At 37.0% G+C, this 14,464-nt stretch overlaps 1 protein-coding gene across 1 annotated transcript; it reads left to right on the top strand.

Annotated features, from left to right (window-relative positions):
- Positions 1-1,051: 1,051 nt before the first annotated feature.
- LOC144967231 (uncharacterized) lies at positions 1,052-13,892 on the top strand. Its single transcript, XM_078904178.1, has 6 exons — positions 1,052-1,179; positions 3,373-3,563; positions 6,182-6,357; positions 6,858-6,937; positions 12,126-12,182; positions 13,577-13,892. The coding sequence occupies exons 2-6, from the start codon at positions 3,403-3,405 to the stop codon at positions 13,763-13,765; spliced, it is 663 nt and encodes a 220-aa protein (XP_078760304.1). The 5' UTR covers positions 1,052-1,179; positions 3,373-3,402; the 3' UTR covers positions 13,766-13,892.
- Positions 13,893-14,464: the final 572 nt, after the last annotated feature.

Here is a 14,464-nt window from a genome sequence, read left to right as displayed (position 1 = left end):
GCGTATCCAGAGGAGAAAAAAAAATTATAGATCTGATCATGTTTTGACTTTTACACATTCTGATCACAAGACATATGAAAAGTTCTGGCCAGCATAAAGAATAAAAAGTACCGATTTCCTTTGTTTAGAACCACGATGGCCGCCGTTGCTGGGCGACGTGACATCAGACTATTGAATCCAATTGGAGCGTTTCCCTGATAGGGAACAAAAGTGTGATGCCAAAAAATTGGTTTCATTCTTACAAGAAGTGTAAAACCACTCTTCCGGAGGACAGGATACATACCTGATGTAATTATTAATCTTCGGGTTTCAGATGGCATCTTATTTTCAAGTCAAAATATATGCTGTTTGTCAATACAAATAATCCATTCTCACTCTTTTACGTCCCGTAATCTGAAGCATCTGCCTAAACATCCTGCAACTAAAATAATTGCGCCACCTTATGATTCAATATATATGAAACCTATTCATTATTAGTCTTCCGAAGAACTAGTTACATACACACTTCCAAATCTTTTGGAACCGGAGGAGTTGAAGGTGTGACGTCACAACTTCTCTGCCCTATTGCGCATTTTCCACGTCACCCCACCCCTTCCTCCTATCTATTCTTATCAGCACATTTTATCTAGTGTCTATAAAATAAAGGAAATCTTTCTTCTTTAAAATACCAATTAGAAGTTGTGTCGTCATAACTTCCCTGACCGATTACGCATTTTAAAAAGACATGAAATGAAAGCATGATTAAGGAACAGCAAGATAGCACTCGTCGCTTTTCAAACTCAACTCTGGGATGACAAAATCTTTTCTAAAGCTTGCTGTGAAAAGACGGTCACTGTATTCGGTTTGGCATTCCATTTTGTCTTCTCTTGATCTCCTTTTTTTCGTAATCCTCGCTTGTGTTTGTCTCTGGATTTGTAACAAACCCTCCTCTGGCTGTCCCTAAAATTGAGTAAACATATTTTTTTTGTCCACTTGTTTATTTTGTGGGGCTTTCCAAGTCCAAGTAGTTGAGCAACAGCTATAAATGTAAAACGAAAGAGGCAAAGGGTCTGATTATTATTTAAAAACTCAAAGCTCATATAATAATATTCATGTCAACTTCATTATCTTTTTTCAACTGACAGACAACACAAGTTTTTACCATGTTTTTCATTTCTTGTACAATATGCGTTGTTTTAGGTGAGTAACATACGATTCATTCATTTCTTTATATTTAATTATGCGAGTATGAGTTAATATATCGTGCCAAATAACACTACGAGCTTGCGAGTATGTGTTATTTCACGATAAAAAATAACGAGATTAATCAATAGTATGGGGTTAGGCTAAGTTAGGCTAAAACCGTGCAAATTCGGGTTGGCAGCATGAAAATTTGCATACAGGTTACCAAGATCCATAAAAAACATCTGCTATAGAACCACTCTGGCAATCAATCATAACGTTACGGTTTAAGGCCTTATATTTCCCCTATTACAGCAATATTGAACAAGGAAATAACTGAGTATATATATGTATATATTGTTTCTTCATATTCATTGTATTAGGGGGAATTGGGCTAAAACCGAGCACATTCGGATTGAAAGCATGAAAACTGGCATACAGGTAGCTAAGATCCATACAAATGACACCTGCTATAGAACCACTCTCGCAATTTATCATGACAGTGCGTTTTAACACTTTTATTTTTCCCTATATAGCATTACTTCTCCACGGGCAATAACCACGAGAATACAACGTGCGTTCAATAATTTAAATACATTGTTAACCATTTACAGTAGCTAACAAATGGCTTCGGATGGAAACAGTACAGACACAATGAACATTTTGGGTACAAACCCTTCGTCAGTCAAAGGAACTTTGAAAACATAAAACAAAATGTAGTAAGAATAATAACTTAAATATTCCTGGTGGTTGAAGCATAACGGTGAAGCAAGAATGAAACGTAAGCGTGGTGTTATCTAGTTGACATACTAAAAAGTGTCCTGTCAGTCCCTGCGAGAAGTTCTTTTTGCCATTGTAATATAGTGGTGTAGGCTCGGGATGGCTTGTGAGTGGGGGCTCTCCACCTGTCCAACATGTACCTCATGTGGGAAAGAACCCGAAACCGCAGAGCATCTAATTGAACGGTGCACGAGTGCGGTAAGGAATTTTCTGATTGGGGCGATTGTCATAACATAGTGGTGTGAACACTATAAAAGCTGCTGCCATTGTAATTGTATCTGAACCCATGCAAACGCATTCCTTTTTTAGACATATTATGTAATATTCTTCCACCTCTCTCTCTCTCTCTCTCTCTCTCTCTCTCTCTCTCTCTCTGTGTGTGTGTGTGTGTGTGTGTGTGTGTCTGTCTCTCCAGTTAACTGCCGTACTATGGAAATACACAAATATAACAATCTGGCAGAAAACTCGTCCTTTAAATATCGATCAATTTAAATGACCCTCATCTGGCAAAAACTCTCAACACTGGGAATTCACAGTCATCTAAAACGATCGATATTTGAAGGACGAGTTTTCTGACCAAATTTTTAAATACGTGTTTTTTCCAGAGTACGGCAGTTTACTAGTTAATACGTTGCTACAAGTTCCATGTGCCAATCTTTCAATAAGCATTATCAAATTGAGCGGTTAGCGATTTGGTTTGACGTCAAACGAGTTTGATAAAGTCAATGGCGTCTGTGTATAACGAATTTGATTTTCAAGTACATCAATTTTAATCTTATATTCGGCTTGTTATTTGCTGCCAAATATTAACGAATGACTTCTAGATAGATAGATTTTATTTGTGGTTTTCTGCTTTATATTATTTGACATGTACATCTTGATATAACTATACAATAATCCTCTCCTTCAAAGATTATGGCATGATGCTGTTTCTCTTTCCCTCTCCCGATGTTAACCCATTATATATGTTGTTATATTTGACAGTGGACTATTTTTTAGATGGTATAATATAATAATAACAAGCCGAAAAAAATAATATTAATGATAATGATGTTTGTTTTAGTCATTGTCTTTTTATTTTAAAAATTTTTATACAACATTACTAAGTTTATAACAACTAGAAATGAAGTGATTAGGAAAGTACCAGAAGAATAAAAATTTCGCGGCGGCGATGGGGGTCGGTTCGAACCCGCGACCTTACAGGTACGACAACTTCGCCTGGCCGGGGAGAGCGTGACTCTACTGTATGAGCTATCCACGATCCCAAAAAGATCGTCTCTAACCCTAGTCTTTTACTAATATTAACGTTAAGAGAGCAGTCAACATTCCGGTACGCTTTTTAAAAAACTCAAAATCACATTTTTACGACTAAGAATGCCTCTACCTGAAATATTCAGACCAAAAAAAAATATATCCGTGTTATATCACTAGGGTCCATGACCATGACCTTGTCCGCTACCAATGCAATACCACTGGACTATGACCGAGTGTCGGGGACTTCCGGAGAACTTCATATTTTGGTGGGCTTGTGGATCCTACGGTGTGTGTCGAGGTGGCCGATACGTCCAGGTGGACTGTGTTAATGGGACCAGCTATGACAGGGTTCTTGGAGACTGTAGGGAGTGAGTTATCATCATCATCATCATCATCATCATCATCATCATCATCATCATCGTCATCATCATCGTCGTCATCTTCGTCGTCGTCATCGTCATCGTCATCATCATCATCATCGCAGCGATCATCATAATCATCATCATCATCATCGTCATCATCATCATCATCATCATCATCATCATCATCATCATCATCATCATCATCATCATCAGCATCAATTTGTGCGGCTATGTGGGTATGACACTCGCTTTCGGATCGGAGGGTCCTGGGTTCTTAGGTGAGTCCTTAGAAAAGACTCTTTACTCACATTCTCTCACCGTACTCAGGTGTAAAATGAGTAATCTGGCCGTTAACAGCGTTGTTTCTGTCCGAAAAAAAATTGTTATATCGCCTAACAGGCGTCATGTCTCATTCTATATGTTAAGTGTTGCTGTTGGCTATGGACCCCTTGTAAAGCCCTTTTGACCACGTTCAGTGGATATTGCTCTATATAAAAGCTCAATATTTTTTTTCAATCAATACAGTGCATAATACGTAATCTACGAACCCAATGATGATACAAAGTAACCATGATAAATAGAGATTTATATATAGCCATGCCTCATAAATGTATGTGGCATACACTTTGGATTCCCTAGATTATCGACAATTAATTGTTAAATTAAATAAAGGCTTCATTAATTTATTAGTTGTGGCTTGAGATTTACAGCCAGGGTGCCCTCCCCGAGCAAACACTCCCCATATATCCGGTCTTGTGACCGGCCTCACAATGTTTTAATTGAGCTTTAATTTAGATTTTATATAGAGCAATATCCACTAAACGTGCTAAAAGCGCTATACACGGCCAACAGCAACATTTAATATGTAGGACGGTACATGCCGCCTATTAGGCGATATTACAATTTCTTTCGGACAGAGACAACCCCGTTAACGACCAGGTACTCATTTTACACCTGAGTACGGTGAGAGAATGTGATTAAAGAGCCTTCTCCAACGACTCAACTATGCGCCGAGCGAGGCTCGAACCCAGGACCTTCCGATTCGAAAGCGAGTGTCATACCACTAGACCACATAGCCGCTGAATAGCACCCCACATAGGGCTGAGTGCGTAGGAGTACGTGGCAAAGAAAATATTGGATATACAATTAGTGGAAAGAGAAAAAAAGGAACTATATTATGTATAGAAGGGTATAAAGGACGATATGAAAGAACTGGGCCTGGAGGAAGATGATGCTATGAAACGAAATTCATGGAGATGTGGCATTCATAATGGTAATCCTGTATAAATGCGGGATAAGATGAAAGAATTAAAGGAAGTTAAATTAAATAAAGGCACTTTCAATTTGTTCCGCCTTTCTAATATTATGTTTAATCATTTGCTTTGATAAAAAAGAAACCCAAAAGATTAACAATCATCCATATTGTGATATTATTGGAGTTTTACATTCTCTACATTACTATTTTTCTTTAAATTCGGATTCAGGATTTAGGTATCATGATATTATTATTATTATTACGATTCATTTATTTGTATGCCAAATGAGGCGCAATATATTATCTATCTATAAATAATTGTGGTAGTGCGTCGAACCGGTAATCTGTAAGTCTGAGGTTTAATCCCCAGTCGGAACATGAATATTTGGTGGTTTAAAAATCTTTATTTCTTGTCTCGTCCTTCATGTTAAATGTGCGGCTATGTGGTCTTGTAGTATGACACTCGCTTTCGGATCGGAAGGGATCGAGCCTCGCGCTCGGCGCATAGTTGAGTCCTTGGAAAAGGCTCTTTACTCACTTTCTCTCATCGTACTCAGGTATAAAATGAGTACCTGGCCGTTAACAGCGTTGTCTTTGTCCGAAAATCGTAATATCGCCTAACAGGCGGCATGTCCCGTCCTACATGTTAAATGCTGTTGTTGAACAGGGACCCATTGTAAAGCGCTTTTAGCACATTTAGTGGATATTGCGCTATATAAAGCTCTTTTTTTTTTAAATGTAGGTGTTGACCAGAGTACTCTTGTAAAGTGCTCTAAGCACGTTTAGTGGATATTACGTTATATAAAAGCTCAAGTTTCTTTATGTAATCGGTCGTTGTTTTCATCTAAATCAGCTACAATGAAGGTTTTCTTGATTATGACGGGCCTGGCGGCATAAGATACCAGGAAGTGGCAGAGATATATCGAAGGGCTGCCTGAATATACTTTCTACTACACTTGTTCTTATCGCCGATATCTTGAACCGGTAATCTGGAGGTCTGAGGTTTGATCCTCAGTCGAGCAGGCTGATTTATTGCGATAGAGCTTTCCTTGTATTTTCTTTGTTTTGCCTGGCACTGTTTCATACACAGGTCTTTGATTTATCTAATCACCAAAATTGGCCGTTGTCTTCATTTAACACATTTCATTTCGCAACCGTGTGGTCTAGTGGTATGACACTCGCCTTCGGATTGGAAGGTCTAAGGTTCTAATCCCGCTCTGAGCGGGGCATAATTGAGTCCTTGGAAAGGGCAATTTACAGACGCCATGTCTCGTCCAACATGTTAAGCGTTGCTATTGGTTGGGGACATAGCCATATAATAGCTCAATTATATTTTCTTTTAATCGGTAGTTTTATTCATTCAAAACAGTCACAGTGAAGGAGTGAATTTCCCCTGTAATCGTCAACCCAGTTGCCTTGAGTACGACGGACCTGGCATGAGATACCCGGAAGTGGCCAGGAATAATATCGAAGGACTGCCTGAATATACTTTCTACTACACTTGTTCTTATCGCCGATATTTAGGACATCAAAGATGTAACCAGGGTAATGCTATAAAATAATGTCTTCATAATAAAGAATTACTTTTTTGTCTAATCTCCATACATGATCTAATTTGCTATAACTAACTATTACTCCAATGTATTCTGAGAAATATGCACAATATTTCGGACAATAAAGAACTTTTTTAATTGAACAGAATTGTCAAAAATAATTGAAATTGTTTCTGTTTTTCCTAAGAATTATAATCGTCTTCTCTCTCTCTCTCTCTCTCTCTCTCTCTCTCTCTCTATCTATCTCTCTCTCTCTATCCCTCTTTCTCTCTCTCTTTCTCTCTCTCTCTCTTTCTCTCTCTCTCTCTCTCTCTCTCTCTCTCTTTCTTACAGTCCTCTCTTTCTTTGGAGTATTGCAACGCAAACACACACACACACACATACACACACCTAAACACATACACACATATACACACATACGCAATTTTAAAAGTTTGTTTGCACATGTATATATTGACCATTAATATCATTTGAAAAATTATTTGACTACAGGTACTGTATACGACCAGGTTCGACAAACGTGCTTGAGACCCAATCAGGTCCCCCCTCCATGTGGAACCTACAATGAAGATGTGAGTAACTGTGCATAGTTAGTTCTAATAATGAAAAGATTTTCGTCAATAAGCAAAAATATAAGAAATTTACAATAATAAAATTCCATTTACTTATACCTTTGGTATAAATTATTTATCTTTCGGGGGAAAACTATAATTTTACAGCTGTTAATTTTCTCTTCAAAGGGAACAAAATGAGATGCCGCGCAAGGATAGCAAGGCTCGTACGCGGTCATCAGAGTATGAGTGCAAAACCTTATGTTTGCGGATATTTCATTATACAGTCATAACCATTGATGATCAATAACTTAAAGACAATGAAAATAACAGAAATCGAAGTCATATCTAAAGGAGTATCTACAATGAAAGATTTCTTGCAATCTTGAATTTTGGAATCCGACCCAAAAAGGACTCGCAAGCTCGAGTAGTGATTGGGTAGATGTAGGGAATTCCAAAAAGCAAGAGTGTTAGAATCTTATATCATTCCACCCCAACGTGAACTTATTTGCAGGTCTGCTATCCCAATTTACTATAGTCTGGATGTTGAAATGGAAATACTCTGAAACCGAAGCAAAATATTATCCATTACAACAATGTTAAAACGAGCCAATAATTGCTTCTGGTAATCTGACCTGCAAATATGTTTACGTCGTTCAACCACTACCATAAAAACCCTATTTATTTTTAGTAAAACATTATCATTGAATACTATATATTGTGCGGCTATGTGGTCTTGTGATAGGACACTCGATTTCGGATCAAAAGGTCCCGGGTTCGAGCCTCGCTCGGCGCATAGTGAGTTCTTGAGAAGCTCTTACTCACATTCTCACGTAACAGTGTAATGAGTACCTGCGTTAACAGCGTTGTCACTGTCGGAAAATAATTATAATATCGCCTATCAGCTCATTTCCTGTCTAAATGTTAATGTGCGTTGCCGGGACCTGTAAAGCACGTTTATTGGATAATGCTCTATATGAAAGCTCTTTAAAACTATTGTTTTGAACAGATTGAACTGAAACTCTATTCAACGACTACGCAACGTTTTCGCTCATTTCATTGGGTAGGAAGACGGCTGATCGACAATCTGAAATAATCTTTTAGTGCTATGAATACAAATCCAACGTAAAAATAGGAAATTCCAAGTGGTATATTGATGATTAAGCACATCTTGTCTAAATGATTTCTCTATAGATGGAATGCGCTTGGCCAAGGAGTTCACAACATTGCCATCCGGAAGTATAACGGACCAACACACAAACTCTGTCTAACCATGAACTTTTATAGTCTGGTTAATACAGTTTAGTGAGAACAACTCACAAACGCGGATGGCAAAAACAATAACAAAGGCCTGAGTGACGTCATCTGCATACTATCTATAGACAATTTGAATCCATTACAAAATAAAACCTAATACAACTTTTTTGGTCACGAAATATCTAACAATCCTACTTTGAGTGGTGGAATAGAAGTATTCTTTCACTGCTATGGATTTATCAAATTCGTTTTTTTATCGCGCATTAACACCCACTCTCAAGCTTGTGGTTATAAGTGACGCGCTAAAAATAACTTACTTCATAAATCCAAGGCTACAAAACAATCCTATGTTATTTTATTTATTCGTATTTTGATTCAAATTAACACTTTTCAAAAATGTTCAAATAGAAATAGAATTGTTTTATATGATCATGTTATATTCTACTAGATACATACCCTAAGCAAGAATCAGAAGCCTGTAAAGTTCGAATCCTTTTTCACCATCCTATACATAAGACATTTTAAGGTCTGAAAAAGTATTTACAAAACAGTACCAAAATGCAGAGAGAAAGTATAAGAAAAAAAAGTATCAAAAAAGTAAATATATCAGCCTGTATCGACTGGGGATGGAATCTCAGACGTTCCGATTACCGGTCAGACGTGTTACAATAAGCTTCAACAGTCGTGACGTCACTTCCCTCGTAATTACGCATAGTAACTTAGTAACTGGTTTTAAACTATCGGAACATAGCGGGAGCCCTTATGAAATACTTCTCCGGAGAGTATAAAAGTGTGTCCAGAGGAGAAAAACATTATAAATCTGATCATGTTTTGACTTTTATACATTCTGATCACATGACATGTGAAAATAGTTCTAGCCATCATGATTTTCTTTGTTTAGAACCAAGCTGGCCGTTGCTGGGAGGACGTGACATCAGACTATTGAATCCTATTACATTACAGAAGTTACCCAGTAATTGGGACGATACAATGCCTATAATATTACTCCTACTACAGAGGAATCAACTCACGAGAAAGTCGCATAGACATAGACCAATATTTATAGCAAAACCACAGCTTACATGCATCACGAGTTCTTACACCAGGCAACGATTCTATTTTGACATTTACATTAGGTGCTATGACTTCCTTAGTCTTGATCCCTACACTAGCCAGGTAGATTGTTAGTCTTTGTCACACAACATTTACCTTTACCGTGGCGTCACAATGAGGTCATGTTAATAGCAAGTTAACGAGTAAGTTACCAACTTACAACGATCGACGATCAAACGACAAAAAAGAAAACGAAACTTGAGCTTTTATATAGCGCAATATCCACTTAATGTGCTCAAAGCGCTTTACAAGGGGTCCCTGACCAACAGAAACATGTAACATGTAGGACGAGACACGAGTCTGTTAGTTTTTTTTCCGACAGAGACAACGCTATTAACGGCCAGGTACTCATTTTACACGTGAGTACGGTGAGATCATGTGAATAAAGAGCCTTTTCCAAGGACTCAACTAATGCGCTGAGCGAGGCTCGAACTAACTCAGGACCTTCCGATCCGGAAGCGAGTGTCACACTGCTAGACCAAATAGCCGCACAAATGAAGATAGTATGTGCTAAGACTGAGGACAGATATTCATCATTTTCTTCCTCGTCATTTGTCGATCGTTGTAGGTTTGGGACGTAATCGTTAACTTTCTATTTACTAGCAGCTTGACCGATTATCTCACCAAGAATTTCCTACTCGGGGCCTCTTTAGTCTTTCTACCTTGTAGATTCAGTCCATGTTGAGCATGTTTAATCGGTGAAAATGCTCTGCATTGATGCTAGTCAAAGTGATACTAAGCTGCTAGAAGCTGTCGACTGTAAAAAGTAATAAACAAAATTCAATATAACAGCTTCAAAATGAAAAGAGCAAAATATCAAACACGGAACGTTTTGGGCTCAAAACCCTTTTTCAGCAAAAAACAAAAAAAACAAAAACAAAAAACGAACAAAAAACACGATCTGTTTTTTTTTAGTAATATATTTATGTTTCATTGTTACTCACGTTCTCTCACCGTACTCAGGTGTAAAATGTGTACCTGACCGTGAACCATGTTGTCTTTGTAGAACAAAAAACAACAACTTGTATCGTCGTCTAACAGGCGCCATGTGTCGTCTTATATGCTACGTGTTGCTGTTGGTTGGGGAACACGTGTAAAGCGCTTTGAGCACGTTTAGTGAATATTACGCTATTTTAAAGCTTTTTTTAAAAAAAAAACTTCACTGTCGTCTGTCTGGATTTTTTATTTATTGAATGGCTGAAGAGGGTTTTGAGCCCGAAATGTTCCCGTTTTATTTGTGTTGGACTTCTATATATATATATAATTTTTTTTCTTTTTTTCTTTTTTCTTTTTTGTTCATTATTGGATAAATCATGATATCATGAGATCCATCTTTTCTCTGTGTGTGTACCAGAGACGACGAGGATTTTATGGCCATATTCATTACCTTAGTCTTTTTTCTCGGGTAAAGTGCTTAACCCCGATTTGCTTAATTAGAAATTTGGGTGATACCTGTTGATATCAAACATTTATTATTTATTTGTTGATAGTGGTGTATCTAATGGAAAAGCCGTTCTTTATCGATCATCAAGTGATAACCTCACCAAACATTCGAATTCTAGGTCAATATAAAAACCGATTCTACTGACGACATACGATATCATCAAATTGTAAACAATTCTGATAGTTTTTAGATATAGCCCACGTAAATCGTTCTCTATAAAAAGTATCAAAGTCATAAATTAGGAAGCAAGCAGTGGTGTAAGATAAAGATCTAAAAAGAAGTTTGTATCACAAAGCTCAACAAAGCAGGAAAAAAAATATACGAGAAAAATAGGAGAAAAAACATCTCAAAATAAGAAAATAAAATAAATAATTTTTAAAAATTCCCTTAATTCATCCCATAGGGAACATTTTTCTTTCGGGTCTATTCCAAGAAAAGACTGGAATAACACAGGCGTCCGCCTCAGTGCAGCGCCACAAATTGATCTAAGGTTAGGTTACTTGCTCAAGGCCACACAAGCCGCAAAATGGTATAGTATAGGCAAAGACGTAACAGTTATCATCATTTTCTTCACTCGTCATTGTCGATTCGATTGTAGTTTCGACGTAATCGATTAAGTTTCAATTTACTAGCACTGACCGATTATTTACAGAATTTTCTCTCGGCTCTTTTCTTTCTATTGTTGACGTTCAGTCACTGTTTAGACATTTTAATCGTGAAAATGGTCTCCATTGTGCTAGTCAACGTGAACTAACCCCGCTTGAAGCTGTGGACCTTAATGTATACAAAATTCATTTAAGCAGCTCAACATGAAAAGAAGCAATTATCAAACACGGAACGTTTGGCCACATAGTAACAGCTTTGTTCCTGTCGAAATTAAATGACTTATTCCGTACTACATGTTATAATAATAAATTGAGCTTTATATAGCGCAATATCCACTAAATTTGCCTAAAGCGCTTTACAAGGGGTCCCTGGTCAACAGCAAAATTTAACATGGAGAACGGGACATGACGCCTGTTAGGCGATATTACATTTTTTCGGACAAAGACAAAGCAGTTTACGGCCAGGTACTCATTATACACCTGAGTACGATGAGAGAATGTGAGTAAAGAGCCTTTTCCAATGACTCAACTATGCGGCGAGCGCGAGGCTCAAACCCAGGACCTTCCGAATCGGAAAGGGAGTGTCATACCACTAGACCACATAGCCGCACAGTGTTAAGTGTTGCTGTTGGCACTTTTAGTAGATATTGCTTATATAATCCTCCTCGCGAAGAGTTTTTATTCTCTATTATTGTCTTCTTGCACTTTTCTACTCATTTCATTTCTTGTTGTCATCGCTATAATATAGAAAGTTTATCTATAGTTCAATAATTCCCCTACATTTCCTCAGGTGCGAACATCCTTCCAAGATAAAGATGGAATTGTGATTGGACAGGACGGACGCCCTGTAAGTTGATCATTTTAGATTAACCCTTTAAGGCAGGGATTGATTTTACTTTTCAAATGATAAAGTATTGTAAATGTTGCTGCTCGAAGCTCAAAGAAATAAATGATAATGTGAAATTGAATGTGAGCTTCAATTTAGTAAACAAAACCAGATAATGTGGACGTTTCGGGTTTTCCCTTTATCAACAAAACAGGATGAATTAAACACTCAAGATGAATAAGATTATATGTGATAATGGCGTTGTTAAGGTGAAAAACCTTGGTTTAAAAAAACACGAAAATGAACCCGAATAATAAATAAATAAAATACTAAATAATAAATAAACCCGAAATGTCCACATTCTGTTTTCATTGACTAAATTGAAGCTTATATTCAATTTAATATCGTTATTTATTTTTTTCAAATGATACAATTTTAATATATTACCGTTGTTACAGTGAACTTGGTCTTCAGGTATGAGTCCGGTTTGAGTCCCGTTGCCGGTCGTGAAAAGTTGAGTCCTTGGGAAAGGCTCTGTACTCAGATTCTCTCAACGTACTTAGAAGTAAAACGTGTACCTGGCCGGTAACAGCGTTGTTTCTGTCGAAAAATAAATATTGTAACGGCGTTATAAAGACGTCATATCTGTTAAATTCGCTTGGGACCCCCTGTAAAGCGCCTTGAGCATATTTAGAGGACATTGTGTTATATAAAGCTTAATATTCAAAATTGAATATTATTAGGCCTTTTTATACTTTTCAGAACAGCTGTCGACATTTTACAACGTATTTCTGTTTCTTGCTTGAGAGCTGAGAGGCAAAAATAATGCTTTCAACCTCGTTTGTTTTTCTTTTCTAATACGTCTAGGACACATCTGTCGATGGATATGATAATGTTAACAAAAATAACCGCTTTTATTGTGTTCGAATGGGAAAAAAATATTAGTTTTGCCAATCTTGTTCCTGCTAGCCTGACAAAATTCAAATAATATATGAAATGTTCAATTCCAAACGTACCTACATACGTTCTTGTCAAATAAATTTGTGAAATATATAAAATATTAAAGTATATATTATATATATATATATATATATATATATATAGTGTGTTGTGTGATTTTATTTTGCGATTGTGTATGATAATATAATATATAACACAACAATACATAATCACATTTCACAATACTATATATATATATATATATTGTGTGTGTGTGTGTATGTGTGTGATACGTGAGCATTTATATAGTGTAATATTTACTAAACGTGCTCAACGTGCTTTACAAGAGGTCCCCTGTCAACAGCAATACTTACTTAACATGTAGGAAGAGACATGACGCCTGTTAGACGATATTACCATTTTCCAACCAAAAACAAGCAGAAAGTTACTCTTAATCATTAAATTTATTTCACCAGGTCGTATCATTGCCGGTCGACAACCAAGGAAATCTTGACCGGAACAAGTGGCCCTTTACAAACAACAGACAACCAAGTAGAAACAACAGAGATAGATTCCAGCCACGGGCACCACAGCCATTCCAACAAACATTCAACGGAGGCCCGAGACGCTTCAGAAACTCTCAGGCTCAACAGTATTTCCCCTAAAATTGATGATTGCTGGGAAGTTGACGAGGCTCTCTTGCTTTTAGTGATATTCGTAACACCGAGGTGATAAGTAGATGTGTAACTTAATCGAATATATAATACTGTAAATAAAAATTGTTTTGCAAAATTTTTTTCACTTATTTGTTTGTCAATACATATTGCTGATAAGTAAGAATACAAAGTAATTAATGAATTATCTATGGAATGAATGTTACTATCTGAACTGGACGCGTGTCCATCCCCGAGTAGGTAATTACTACCTGATCCAACAACCAGACCCCCTGCTGGACCAGAAAGGCCATAAAAACATCTACAGGAACGCTGATCAAAGCAAGGCCGTTTGGAGGCAAGTTCGTTTCTAACCGTTGAAGAAGAACTGCCAGGTCTTTCCATAATTAATAAGCATGACAACTCTTTTATTTTGCTAGGTTTTACAGGCAGCTTCAATAATACGCCGTCTATACTTATATACAACATAGCATAGTAAGGGTCGTTTAGATCAAAGGCCTTTAAATACTCTAAGAGAAACAAAAGAAAAGTTTAGGTTAAAAAATCCCAGATATTATGATCCGTCATCTATGGAGCAACGATGAATGTCAGGATAAATCCAAGGTACTGTTATTAGATGTTGAACCTTGAAATAGTTTTTGTAAATGTGCTAAAGTTGTGATAGACAGATTGTGTTGTTGTCCTTGGGGG

The sequence above is a fragment of the Berghia stephanieae genome, chromosome 3 (assembly GCF_034508935.2).
Source record: "Berghia stephanieae isolate SIO BIC M18660-M18661 chromosome 3, UCSD_Bste_1.3, whole genome shotgun sequence".
Lineage (NCBI taxonomy): Eukaryota > Metazoa > Mollusca > Gastropoda > Nudibranchia > Aeolidiidae > Berghia > Berghia stephanieae.
The sequence above is the reverse complement of the archived record's forward strand: the minus strand, read 5'-3'. Positions and strand labels throughout refer to the sequence as shown.